The sequence below is a fragment of the Schistocerca nitens genome, chromosome 4 (genome assembly GCF_023898315.1).
Source record: "Schistocerca nitens isolate TAMUIC-IGC-003100 chromosome 4, iqSchNite1.1, whole genome shotgun sequence".
Classification (NCBI taxonomy): Eukaryota; Metazoa; Arthropoda; class Insecta; order Orthoptera; family Acrididae; genus Schistocerca; species Schistocerca nitens.
The window spans coordinates 155,127,799-155,142,531 of record NC_064617.1 but is presented as its reverse complement, the minus strand read 5'-3'; the positions used below and the strand labels follow the sequence as shown (position 1 = coordinate 155,142,531).

Here is a 14,733-nt window from a genome sequence, read left to right as displayed (position 1 = left end):
TATTTCTTACCTTCTTTTTCATCTCTGTTGTTGCTGCTTCCACTGCTGCTCAAAGTATCTCTGTCCATTGAACTTTCAGCAGCTTTGCACTTCAAAGCCTTTTCTACAACTTTTTCCATTTGTTTTCTCACTGCTTCCACTCAGCTGTTGTCACATTTTTCCACTCACATCAACCGGAACTTTGGATGAAAAGCCACAGCAAGCTGGCATTGTTCATCATCTAGTAGAATCCAAACCTTTTATATACGCCACTTAATAAGGCACTGGATAAAGCTGTGCAATTTGCAAGACCCCTAGCCATTACATTCTTCAATTTACATACAGTTGCCACAACTGCTGGCAGGAGTGAACCTTGACATTCTTGGGCATCTCCTCGAATTTGACCAAGGGCACCAGCAACTGGTGCCATGATCTGCAAACAAGTTTAGTAATAATATCATGAATGGAATTCATAGGTAAGAAGAAGTTATACATTTATTTTATCAAATTTACCTTCACATGCTCTGTCATTATGGTCACGTCCTTATCACTGAAAGTTTGATCTATAGCTGAATCAAAGTCCATGAAGAGCAGGTGTTTATGTTCCTATTATTGTGTTTAGAAGAACAATAGCATCTTAAATAGAGTTTCACCTAGTTGCATTTGGAAGTACCAGTCTCCTGCCTAATTCAGTGTGAATGCTATCTGGTGCCACCATACTTTGCGACTGCTGTTTCCAAAGAGCATGTGCTTTGGTCATAGAATTTCTATAGGGAGTTTTAAAACCAGAATCTGCATATTTGCTTACAACCAAGTTAAATGTATGTGAAACACACCTCATTTGAATTGGTAAAGTATTGAAGTTTTCCAGTATATTGTCATCACCTACACTGAGCTGGCAATGGTCAGGTTTTCTGCTGAAAGAAATTCTAATTCATCACCTTCAGAGGGTTGATTTAGAATGGTGACATCAGCTTCATCAGGTCCGTATCATGTGATAGCAGTCTGTAGCATGTTAGTCTCTGTACCAAATTGCACAAATGCCTTTACATAGTTACTGCCATTGTTGATGGTGGTTCTACATGAAAAATGATTCATTTTACGTTTGATAAAAGTAACAAGACAAAATCAGTAAAGTCCTTTTTTAGAATTTTCAAAGATGTAAATATATCTCAACATGAAAATGCTGTTATCCTTTTACTAGAGCATATGAGTGTGAGCATATATTGCCACGTGTATGTACTTAAATCAACTGCCAACTGTATCAGTGTGGACAGGCCACTAGATGACACCTGTAAGAAGGGTGCACATGGCACAGTACACGCAGCGCCATCTGCCACTGACTTGTGCCTATATACACGTGGGGTAGCGGTGACTCGCCCTCACTATGTTCTTTTAGTTTGTACCACTCACTTGAGTTGTTCTGTATATCGCTTATGTTGCACCTTCTGTATGATTATTTTGTCTTTTTACGTGTGGAGTCCCGAGAGGCATATTTTCATTATCGTTCAGAGGTTTATAAATAAATCCATATTTGTATTACTTGGTTCGATTTCGTGTATTACTTGGTTAGTACAGAAAAAGCACATGTACATTCACTTGCTTTGCACTATAAAATGAGAAAGTAATTGTCTTCTGTAATGTAACTGATAGCAAAAGATATTACTTTTTTACAAACATCAGTCGAGTTTGTTTACAGCACTGGAAAAGTCCAAACAATTGGACTTCATATATTCTTTTTATAAAATAGAAAATACGAATAGCTCAATTTTAATGTGTATTATTATATTAATCTTTAAATTTCTGTACAAATATTTTAACATAATCAAGTAAATGGAATTATCTATCTCCTTAACTAATCTGGTGGTTTTTTTTTTTTTTTAAATCTATATGAAACTCATAGTGAAAATGAGTCACTGACTATGCCTATACATCATGTGAATGGCAAATGTTTAATCATATGCATGCCAACATTGCATGCATTCTGGCTCTTGTGCCAGGATCCAACTAGTGAACAGTCATGCCCAAATAACTTTTGTTGTGAGCTGAGTAGCAATCATCTGTGGTTGCCAGCCAATTAATTTTGCCAAGTAAACTGAAATAATTTAAGATTCATTTAATCATCTTGTGATCACTGAGAGATGTAAAGTACTCGAGACATAAGGATAAATCAAATATTACACTTTAGAATCCATGCGACTATTGCAACAAAATCTAAAATTATTTCATTTTATGCATTCAATGTAGTCACTTAGTAATCATAATATCTATACTGTTTGTCTGTCTGTGCACTTGGTTTTAATGGCCCTGTACTAGAAAGGCTATGTAATGACTTGTACATGTAAAATACTCATAGGTAGGTTAGTTTGAATTTCAGTGAAAAGGTAGTATACTTACTTGATAAGATGTTGTGTTCATCGAAGATGCTCATCAGCAATGCATCTGCCCAATGGTTCCTCAAAAATTGGACTTTTGCTGGGGTTTAAAGTTTTTATCAGCTTCTCAAATGACCTTGCTGCAACGATATGTAAAGGAATCGTGTTAATCACTAAGAAGTTTACTATGCATTGGTCCACACTAGCTTAAAACACACCACAGTCAATTGCTGCAATGCTAAAAGACTATCCAGCGCATCTGTCATATTCTTTTAACCAGATTACTGCTACTGGCTCCACTGTCAATATCTGAATGCCCAAGACTGATTTTTCTTTTTGACTTCCCTCAACCAGATCCTGCCTTCACTCTTTCTTCAAACTGTATATATCGCAATTCATGTGCTGTCCTTATGTATTGTTTCACATTGTCAAGGCTCGGAGTGTTAGCCATAATTGTTGATTTTTTTTAGGCAAGCTCCGTTTACAGTCAAAAAGTATTTATTCTCCCAATCTGGATACTGAATTAACATAATCACTTACAAGTGGCCACAGATTTTCATCAGTTATAGAGCTAGAATCCAACTCCATGATTCAGCTTCTACAGTCAATTCACTAACAAAAAGTAGTACTTAACACTAACTTGGCACACAAACGACAATAAACCACCAACATCTAGCTGTTCTTGCTCACACTCGATTATTTACATCAATTGCGCACATCCCAGAGATCCACACACCTACATGACAGAACATGATTTTGTGGGCAGCATGGCATCAGTTTTGTCATAAATAGTAGGCACCTAATTAATGATTAAGGGGGAAAACCACATTAGGAGGCTGTTTGACACTGATTTTTTGGGATTTTTTTGGGTGGTTAGAATGAATTAGAATTTAATCAAATTTTGACATTTCATTCATATTTCGAACAGTTTTTGTGAATTTTTTTGAATAATTTAAGCAAAAAATAACAAAGTTACACTGTGATGTCCGCTGAAGGTTGTGAGTATAGTTCTCCAATTGCGTGTAGTGTAGCCATTCTGATTTTCATCTGAAATCAAAAAGGTTTTGATTTTGCATTAATAACTTATTTTCTACAAATATGAACCTCAATGTGGGTGAAAATAATGAACAATAAAAATTTTGCAGGCATTGGAACAATTTACTTCAATTTTCATGATTTTTTTCCATAATTAGGCAAAGAAAAATACCCTTAAAATCATATCACCTCACAAGTTGGTTCATATAATTCGTAATTTTATAAAGAATCATACTACCTATTTTCATACTGATTGGTTCTATACTTTTTGAGTTAGACTGCACGCAAATAATAAAAAAGTCATTTCAAGATAAACATGTTCGAAAAGTAAATTCTCGGGAACTAGAAATTCAAGGAAGTTAACAATAATGTAAAATGCTTACTGATTAATCTGCGATTCCAGCACCATATAGTAACTGTAGAGTTTTTTCGCACTAGCACTGCGAGCTCCGTTGTTATCACTCTGTTTATCGTTGTGCTGGTTCCCATGGAACTTTCTTTTGTGCTGCCTATTATGGTGTTCTTTACACTCAGGGCCGCCTTTCGGATGTAAAGACATTTCTCAGTCTCAATTACAAACAGACTCATAGAAGGCTGACTCCAAGTAAGGCACAGCAATGCTCTAATAATAACCGAAATAATCCGTTGTGTTAATGCTTCTAGTACCTCCTATACCGTTATTTGAAAAGAAAGCTACAAAGGTGGGGTTCCATTTCAAGGATACCTTAGTATACAAAGCAACTGTGAGGTTGAACCGGTCCAGTCTACCTGGGGTAGTGCTCCACCGTATCTGCACTCGAGCCTGTACCCGATGTGCACTTGGTTCTATGCTCATAAAATCTAAATGAATGCAAATTTTGCTTTGAAATTTTGACAGCTTATTCTTGGATAGTTAAGCTAACGATTTATACAATAAAAAGAAGTCTGATTTTTTGAACCTCCCAGTGTGGTTTCCCCCATAATGGACTCCAAGAATGTTAACAGAAGTTGACGAATCCATTCACATTTTTAAAAAACTAACTTAAAAGTTAATCCGATACTTGAAAAGCGAACATCACTAATTAACAATTAATGATCTTGTGCCCAGCTATGCAGATATCATAGATACAAGTTATTATTACAAACTTGGCCTTGACTACTGAAAAACAAGTAAGCAACTGTGCACTAGTATCTTAGCCTGGTGGTCACTTTTGTACATAAGGCACCTGTCAAGCTTACTCCTTCAGTATTCAAGACATGACACTTGTATAAGCGCACTCTTACCTTTCCCTTCATTGCATTATATTTTACCTCCTGTTACGGGATATGCTACAGGTAGCTGTGTACCAGGAATATTTTACATAACTGCCTGTTTATATCTATGTTCTTAGTAAAAACTAGTGTTATTACCTTTATACCAACAATATGAAATCTGTGTTATCGAAAGTGTGTATGTGTTACTGAAGTTACAGATTTCCATTCAGCTGCAAGCGAATCAGCCAAATAAAAACATTTGAGAAGGAAAATTTCAAGGCTCTAACAGTTATCTTCACTTCACATTAAACAGAAATTTTGTTTTACTTTAAAAGTAGTTTTGATATCATGCTGGGGAGAAACCAAGGTTCCCAAAACACAAGGCCACTGCCTCTTTTTCGATATTTCTCTTATTTGTGATGCTGCAAGGTGTCATATTTAAAAAAGTAAACAGTAAGGGCATTTGTTCATATCAGTAAGTCATTTAAATGATTATGTTTTATATTTTGAGCTAGAAAGGCTTATTCACTGCTCTAACTTGTAATGAACAAGTGTATGTTTTTTGTGGCTGTGAAGCATTCTTTCATAAATATGGTCAAGTGTATTGCCAATTTTATTTTAACAGTAGCAAATGTTTTTCTGCTACTTGCCAAGAATGTAATAAATTGCCTCAATGACTGACTCTACAGCATTGTACTTTTCGTACATTTTAGAAAATCATGTCTGAATAATAACTGCATGCAGACACCTGCACCTTTCAAGTACTAGATTCTGATCAAAGCAGCGGCCTTTTGCACCACCACAATCACAACATATTTTGATGAATTTTCCTCTAGTGTGCAGAATTTACACTTCTAATTTAAGCATACTTTCATACTTCATTTTATTAACACAATGCACTTTAATGATTTTAGCTTCTACATGATATTTCCATGGTCTATCAAATAGTTTTTAAAATTAATTTCTGCTCTAAACACTTTGGTCTCATGGAGAGGATATTATCCTGAAATGTAATATCTTAAAATAAACTTCCTTACTGTCGGTAACCATTCATTTTTTACAGGGATATTACTGAACTAAGTTCATGTTATGTCAGTGTTAACACAGTGCTTTTTGAAACCTGCAGCAGCTGGCTCAGCGGCACCTGATGAATGGATACCCTGCTCCAGATGACGAGTCAGACAGCTCGGACACAGCAGCCCTGCTACCCCCTGGTGAAAGCAGTCGATCTACTTCACATGTGCTACATACGTGGAACTCCCATGAAGGTGCTGTGGCGAGAAGGCTGCTGGATCTGGCTCCTGTTACGCAGCCACTGCCTCCTGCTGTCGTGCCTCCATCTCACAGTGAACCATCACTTCCTAGTGGTGCAAATGTGGAATACTATCCAATATGGACCAAACCTACAGTTCCTACTGTCAGTGGTAGTGGCTCAGTATATGAAACTCTTTACCCACGCACAGAACCGCCTCCTCCACCACTGCCGCCTCGCGCATTTCCCCCACAAAATGGTTGTTCGAAGCATCACCGTCCACTTGAGAGAATGTGCGCCTTACCGTATCCTGGAGCGGGCCCCGGGTCGGATCCACCAGAAGTGCCACGTCACAACAAACCTAAGACGGCCAGACACACAGCTCCTAGTCTGCCTCCTAAACCTAAGAAGATTGTTAACCCAGAAGACACTTTTGCTTTTGAGATTGTTGACACAGATGAGCTTAATCCTACAGTGACAGCTGTTACGTCGTGTTCTAGTCATAAAAACGCACAACCTGTTTCGTGTTACAATGGACACAGTGCTAGTGGATCATTGACAAACAGTGAACGTGCTGTTTCTGTACGTAGTGTTGATGAAGCCCAGCTGGTGAGACAATCAGATATTCCTGTAGAGGAGGCTAAAAGTGATAGTAGTGATGCTTGCAGAGGAAAGTTTCCTCCCACTATAAACTCTAGAGTTGGCGATACTGCACCTGCCCAGGGTGAAGTCAGTGGTTCGGCACAGTCTGATTTACAGAGATCTCACAGACATGATGCTTTTCATTTGGATAGTGAAGGTGTAACTGGAGTTTCTAGCAAGAGGCCAACACAGCTGGCTGTAAATGGGTGTGTGGGAGACACTAATAATGATAATGAAGGGCAGACTTCAGCTGTTGCTGCACCATTGGCTACCCCTGAGCAAGATAGCAGTTTAGTAGACAGTTCCTCAGTTGAAAATTTGCTTGATGAGGATGCAGAAGAAGAAGAGGAAGATTCAGTTTTTTTACCACAAGCTAGTAGTGTTTTAGAGCCATTGCAAATTCCAGACAGTAGCTCCGCAGTTTCTGCACAAATACCATTTGGTGCCATTTCAGAAGTTTGTGTTGTTGACAGGTCAAAATACCAAAGTGCTAGTTCCGGAAGGCCAGTAAATGACCAAAAAAGCCAAAGAAATGACATTTGTACACCTACTTCATCATCTGTCTCTAGTCAAACAAATCTGCCAATAGATGAATGTGGTGTGTCAGTTACAAAGAAACAAACAAGCTCAGGTAGAGAGGGCACATCTGACAGTCGTAACTTAAGTGAAGGAGCACCTTTACAAGACCATATTGGGGCTACACCTGTAATACTTACTGATTCCTTGTCGGAAGGAGCAGCATCACCAAACTGCAGTGCCAGTAATCAAGATTGTCAAGACTGTGATACTTCAGATCCAAATGTGTCTGATCTCTCAAGCTTCTTATCAGTTCCAAACACATCTTCTTCCCTCTCTCCAGTTTCTCCCAATTCTACATCAGAGTCGGGAACTGTTCTCTCAACTACTACAGAATGTAGCAACAGCTCAAGCTCAGACACTGGTACTATGATTCTCAGCAACCGCAGCTCCAGTACCGATTCCATTGTTTCTGGTATTGTGAATAATGTTGCAAATTTAGAAGAACAGCTGTTATCACCACAACAACTATCACAGGATTCTGTGTGCACAGCAGAAGGTTCCATCTGTCCCCTAATGGCAGAGAGGGAGAGACAAGACTTTTTAGATCCTGGAGGAAGAAGTCTTTCGGAAGAACATGAGGCACCACCACGCACTCACAGGCCTCTGTCACGGCAGGTAAGGAACATTACAGCATTTACCTGACTGCACTTATCTTTGCATGAATCAATATGGCTTAACTGAAAAGTACTCATAGTTCATTCCCATTTTTTCCTTTCATGAACTCTGCTTAGTTTAGTGCTTCGGAATTATATTAAGAGTTCTGTTCTTCTTCTTCTTCTTCTTCTTCTTCTTCTTCTCATCTTTCCTCTTCTTTTAAATACGCTTATTTCTTGGATTCATTGTAGTTTTCCTTTCTCAAACTTGTCAAATATTTTGTACTCTTGAAGCTAAAGTAGCAGAGGTAGTAATGCAGAGTTGGTTACATAACTAGCATTTGCAGATTGGACATCTTTTACTTGATCTCTCCCTCGTAATTCAAGATACCAAAAATAAGTTGGAGCTTCTTGAGAACATAATTGGCCTTTTGTGAAGGAATGAAATTAGGGTCTGGTGTTGATGGCCCCCTTCTGCTTCTCAAGAAAGTCACAGTACACAGCAGAGCACATATTTTGTGGGTTCAGTTTTTACACTGTTTGAAGCCAGCACCACAATTGTGTCAGCTAATGCTGATGATTTAACATAGAAAGATAGCCTTGGCTTTTTCTGAAAATTTGTACCACTAAATGAATTCAGTCTGTTAACAAAAATACGTGTGACTTTGAGAGCAGATGACACACTAAATTCTTCATCTGCAGTGATTCTCAGAGTGCACATTATGCTGTAGACTTCAGTACCAGATCAATTCATATAGGATATCCTCCTTCGTCCAAAACATCTTGAGATAGAAGTAATATTTTGCTAGGTGCCAGAAATGTGGGATTCAAGGCAATGAATTTGCAGCAGCTCAAGAGGTGTGGGCAACATTTACTGTGGCACACTGTTACATCCCTTTACCAGCAGTGATCCCACTATTACTTCAGCTGACACATAGATCCCACTATTGATAATCAGAATCATGTATCACTGAGAGGATTGGTGGTTGGAGATGAGGTAAAATAAGCTGAGACTGCGCTAGCTGATTGTGTGTGGCTTGTTTCAGTTAGTGGTTGGGATTAAGTGCTCCTCACTCTGAGACATTACTTCACCATCTGGTGACTGGATTCACCAATGTGAAGTACCTGTTCGAACAAATCTGTATGTCACATTGTGAAGACTGCTCCCAGTTTTCTAACCAGAGGATAGTGCGTAATTCGACTGGGGTTTGTGGTCTATTTTGAGTGATAATGTGATCTGTATTGAAAGACACTCACTTTTTTCATGCTTTCTCAGCTCCTACCAAAAGTTATATAGGACCACTTTCTACAGTCATTTATTCAGAACCAACAATAAAATAATTTTTTTTATTTGTAAATCTTAGACCATTTTGTATGCCTTGATGTACCATCATTTTAATACTATTAATTTCAAAATATTATTGTAATATTTGTAATTTATTTGCTGTAGCCATATCATTGTTTATGCATGGACACTAATTATCTCACTGTCAAGCACTCGACACGAAACAACTAATACAAATTACTCCATTTGGCACAAACCCAGAGTAGTTTGGATGAAACAAGGCTAAGAAACTAATTAGGAGTTACCAACGATTTGTGCTCGAGTGAGATGCAGCAGACCTAATGAGAGAGAATTTAATACAGTGCAGAAATCTTTCTAGGAATTTGTAACAGTTGACTGTGATAACAAATGATGGATGAAGTGAGGTGGGAAGAAATAAATAATTTTAATGAGAACAGACAACAAAATTAAGTTAGATTAGTATTGTTGTAAACAGACTAGTAAGATATTACTGACTACTACTATGTATACTTCTAGTATTCTTGGACTAATTAATATATTTGTTACCAATGAAAAGGTACAGATTTAGAGTGTAGAAAGGTTCAGATTTATCAGCTTGTTTTTTCATGTATAAATGCACGTGTTTGTCTATAATTATTTCTGCCTTCCTTAGTCATTCTTCTTTTCTTCTTTCATCTTCTCCCTCTTTCTCTGAGCAACTGCATTATCTCTCACAGTTTCCTGTCAATTGTGAAATTTTGGTTTGGTATCTAACAGTAAGTGGTAACACTCTGCATGCTGTCTTTACTCTTCTAAAGTTCAGTATCATTCTTTTGAAGGTTAGGTCACTTCCACAACTGTTACATTTATGGACTGTTAACTTCTTTATTGTCCATTGTTATTACATGTAAAGTGTAAGAAAAAATAGTGTGATATAATTACATGATCATTTACTGACTTATTTGTGGTAAATGTAGTCAGCACTTCTCTACATATAATAATCTGAAATTATCTGAGTACAGTATGTAATTTGAAACCTAATGATGTCATGTTCTAGGTCAGTCATCCACCTCTGCCATCGACACTGCATGGACACCCATCGCAGGACTTCAGACGATGTGAGAGGTTTGTTGGAATGTCGGCAACAGCTCGACCTTACAATCGTCTTCTGTCTCGTGTGGTTGCTGCAGGTGCATCAGACATTCCCATGTGCCCTCCGACTCCAACTCATCATGCACGCCCTCGTGCCAGTGAACCTATGATGATTCCTCTGCATGAAGACTCCACAGCAAGGGATTATCCACAAACATCAGATGATACTCGTTTTGGCACTGCACGTGTTTCCTCACCCACACCAATTCCAGGGCCGAGTTGTTCCCGAGAGTCTTCAGCATCTACATCAGCTGGGAATGGTGATCAGCTTTCAGAGATGCCTGGAATGTTTATGCATCATCAGAGGCTAGGAGAGGGATGTACAATTTTGCCATTACGCCACATGTCTTCAACTCGTCTCCCTTCTATTCCTGAGAGGTCTGCTAAGACACAGAGACTTGAATTGTCTTCAGAAGAGGAACCTCTTCCACCTTGTAAGTGTGCGTGAATTATTCCTATTAATACTAACAAATTATTTCTGAGAAACACCAGATACAGCCAAACCAAGTGAACTGCATATCTGATTATGAGATGAGGCTACTCTGTGATTGTGAGATGCTTTGGAGGGAACAGATGGAGCTATTTGATCACTAGTGGTAAATAAAAGGTATAACATCAAATATAACTTTGTATATCATATTTTTTCTGATAATCAGGAACAAAGGCACTGAGTGTATACAACACCACAATTAGTTGCAAAATGCACTATTGTTCTTCCAGATATGCAACTGCACTTGGGTTGGGTGTATTTTTTCTAATTATAACTTTTGCTTTCCAACCATTCGCTAATTCAGTACAGTTTAAGTAATTGGGAATGATAATTAGATATTGATCATAGATGTTAGTTTATTCAGTTTTTCACACACTTGATAATGAGATACAATCTCCTGTATAAGCAAGGTGTAACAAAATTCTTATACAGTAAAAGTAACTTGACAGATCTCAGTAACACTTTTTTGTGAAATTAACTTTTGCTTCATGACCCCAGAAATCAGACTACAGAGCTATTTTCAGTTGGATTAAAATAAATTTAATGTATGCATTTGAGTGGAACATGATCCAAAAGAAGTAAGTTAGTGGTTCGGAGGCTAGATTATATCGCCTAGAGAACTTTTTTGTTTCAAAAATGTGTTATGTACTCCTCATTCTTGTGTAGTAGCAAGAGTGCCACATTCATTGTACTTCAGGCAAATATATCTCAGTATTATTGTTTCTACAGACTGGGAAGCTCGTATTGACAGTCACGGTCGGATATTCTATATTGACCATGTGAACAGGACAACAACTTGGCAACGCCCCACAACGGGGTCAGCTTCCCGCAGCAGGCCTGTCAGTAATGAGCTGCAGAGACAACAGTTGGACCGGAGGTAATATTTCATAGTTTATTTGATATGCTATTTCTTCATCTTATACATCCTCTTTCACCTCTTATCATATCATGAGGTAAATATGAATAGTTCTTTGTCGGGTGCATTGTAATCTAGTTCAGTGGCTCTCTAGCTGGGTATTATGGCTCTCACCAGGGGGTCATTTTCATTGTGCTGAACACAGATCAACTATTCAGCAACAGTGAAGTATCAGTATAGCAACTGCTGAAGCTGTGTGGATGTTGTGGTACATTACGCTATATTAGCTACAGCACAGTGAAAATCTGTGGCATATAGGCAGTGACATAACCAGTGCTTTTTGTAAATATATTTTATCACAATTGCTGCGAAAAAGAAGTACCACCAATATTCAAATGAAATTTGAAATATGTATTCATCCATTTGTGAAAAGACTTTTTCAAATCAAGAAGGCTTCATAGATGCTTTTAATAGGAAGTAATCACCTTGGAAAATTGCATTTTGACAAATTATGGAAGGTAATTTCAGTTTTCCAAGCTTCAAAAAGTTTGAGAAACTGAACGCTATGGGAAAATTATTCATAAAACCTATTCTCAGCACAAGCAAAAGCCTCTTCCTCCTATAAAGTTTCGTTAGTAATAGCAAAATGTAGGAAATATCATACAGTCACCACAGTTAAAGAAATTGTCCCTATAGTGATGGGGCCTGACACTTGTGCCACAATGTAATCATTTCATTTGGTAATGGCACAGGTTCAAATGGAACAAATGAGATGGTCTTTTACATGGAAAAATTTTTTTTAGTGCCTTGAAGCGTATAGAACGCAAATTTATGATCAGCAGGCTATAACAGACAATGAAATGTTGCTGTTAACTTAAAACTGGCTTATTTAATCACAATGACATGTTGAGTGTTGGAAATTTGACCACCAGCATGAAAGGTTCTTCTGTATACAAGGAATTCGAAGAATCTTAAAAAAAAAAAAAAACTTCCATCAGTGAACATATTTGCATGTGTAATTGATGGACCTGCATCCATGGTAACTTGATATCACAAATTTACAGCAGTTTTAAAATTAACTACAACCATTGTTAATGTAATCCATTGTGTAATACAGAGGCAGCACCTCATCCCTAAAAATTTAAGTGAGAAATTGCATGAATTTCTGCAGTATGTCATTGATGCTGCTTACAAGATAAGAGAACTGCTGTATACAGGGAAAGAGTGCATTCAGATTTTTCTACATGTTCTGTAAAGAGAAAGATGAAAAAATGAGAAGTCTGTTACTAAATGCAAAGGTAAAAAATGTAAATGTCGTGTGACTCGGGCCTCCTGTCAGGTAGACCGTTTGCCAGGTGCAGGTCTTTCGATTTGACGCCACTTTGGCAGCTTGCGCGTTGATGGGAATGAAATGATGATGATGATTATGACAGCACAACACCCAGTCCCTGAGCGGAGAAAATCTCCGACCCAGCTGGGAATCAAACCCGGTCCCTTAGGATTAATATTCTTCCGCACTGACCACTCAGCTATCGGGGGCGGACAATGCAAACGTGACATGGCTGTCAAGAGGAAATTATTTGTGATGTTTCTATGAACCTTTTAATACAATACAGTAATCAAGTTTCTCTGACAAATTCGCCCAAGCCTTCGTGATGCAAACTAATTAGGATGTATTAGCATTGCCTTTAATTTAGATATATTCGACAAAGTCAGAGTTATTGAGGTCAACTCAGAACTCGGGGGAGACAAATGAATTTCGTTAAGGCTGAAGGTGTACTATCTTCATTCATTGCCAAACTGAACCTCCACACAAACAACTTAAGCTGAATGGCTGGGTGGACTTAAAACAGTTGGACACTAAACAGCTTGGTCATCAGCACCCTTTCTCAACGAAAAGCAGAGGTCATACAATTACAGCCACTGCCACAAAAAGTTTCAGATATAATCTCCAGTATACCTACTCATACTATTGTCATATGTTAATAGTATTAATTATGTTAATGGCATTAAGATGACTGGCTGATTGCGGAAATGATAGGACAGCCAGCCACCCAAAAATGCATTGAAACCAATCGCATTTCCAATGGATCTTCATGCTGCAAGAGATAAGCTTGTGTCATTGGGCAGTGTCTGATACAGAGCCACATGAGGACCACTTCACTCCTCCTTGGAGCTCAAAAGGAAGTACACCATGGTTGAATAATTGGTTTGACTGACCAAAACTTGTTGTTGGCTGCTTCAAGCCACTGTCTTTCCCACTCAGCGAACACTATCTTTGTTACCCATGACACGATAGCATGTAGTGGGGTGTTAGGGTGAACTACGGTATTTTTCTGGTAGGCTGGGCTGCTTTCACTGCTTTGTCAGCTTTCCTGTCCGTCTCAGTTCCCATGTGCCCAGAGACACAGGGAAGGCCACCTCTTCCTTATGCCTGTGCAGGAGGTGGATAGTGTCTTGGACCATCTGAACTACCCTATTTGCTGGGAACATTGTTGAATAACCAGCAGAGCACTAAGAGAGTACATGCAAACAAAAGATGTCCATCCATCAAGAAGTCTTATGTGCTCCAGTGTCTTCTTGAAGACCCACAGCTCTGCATGGTACAAAGAGAAGTGCCTTTGTAGGCGAATTTTAATGACAAAGTGAGGAACATAATAGAATACCCAACATTGTCCCCTAGCTTTGATCTGTTGGTATAAACCAACATGTGTTTGCAATATTTCAATAAGAGTTCTTTTAAAAACCTTTTTTAAAACTACCGGCAGAGAACTGATCTTGTTTTGAGAACTGATCTTGTTTTACTCCATCATGTCCAGGTAAAGAGTGGGCCCTTCAGCCATCCCGGGAGAGATTTTCTCCATCCCTGTTTAAGAACTGATGTGCCTACTGCACCAAGTGGCTTTAGATAGTCCTTTGCACAGACAAGAAAGGGCTTAGTTACCTGGTGACTGGTAAACCTAGTATGGATTGTTCAGCTCTAATATCAATAACAGAATGTTTTGAAAGGAACCTCACTTTGTATACAAGTTGCACCATGAGCAGTTATCACCAAATGGTAAGAGGCAGCTCACCAATCTCTGCACAGAGGCTGGGCATGGGACTGGGTTGAAAGGCTCCTGTCACCAGTCCAATGCTTGCACAGCAGACAGCATCCAGTATCTTTAATTAGGAGGGTCTAGCAGAGCCATACATTATGCTGCCATAGTCAAGTCGGGTGCAGACAAAAGTTCTATAGAATGTGAACAGACAGGACCAATCT

The 14,733-nt window shown here is 38.5% G+C and overlaps 1 protein-coding gene across 1 annotated transcript in view; it reads left to right on the top strand.

The window, feature by feature from the left end:
• The first annotated feature begins 7,341 nt into the window (after nucleotides 1-7,341).
• Nucleotides 7,342-14,733, top strand: part of LOC126252776 (E3 ubiquitin-protein ligase HECW2-like) — a 188,730-nt gene continuing 181,338 nt past the window's right edge. Inside the window, exons 1-3 of the mRNA XM_049953705.1 lie at nucleotides 7,342-7,710; nucleotides 10,031-10,559; nucleotides 11,345-11,492. Coding sequence (XP_049809662.1) covers nucleotides 7,462-7,710; nucleotides 10,031-10,559; nucleotides 11,345-11,492 — 926 coding nt within the window. The 5' untranslated portion in view covers nucleotides 7,342-7,461. The remainder of the gene's footprint in view (nucleotides 7,711-10,030; nucleotides 10,560-11,344; nucleotides 11,493-14,733) is intronic.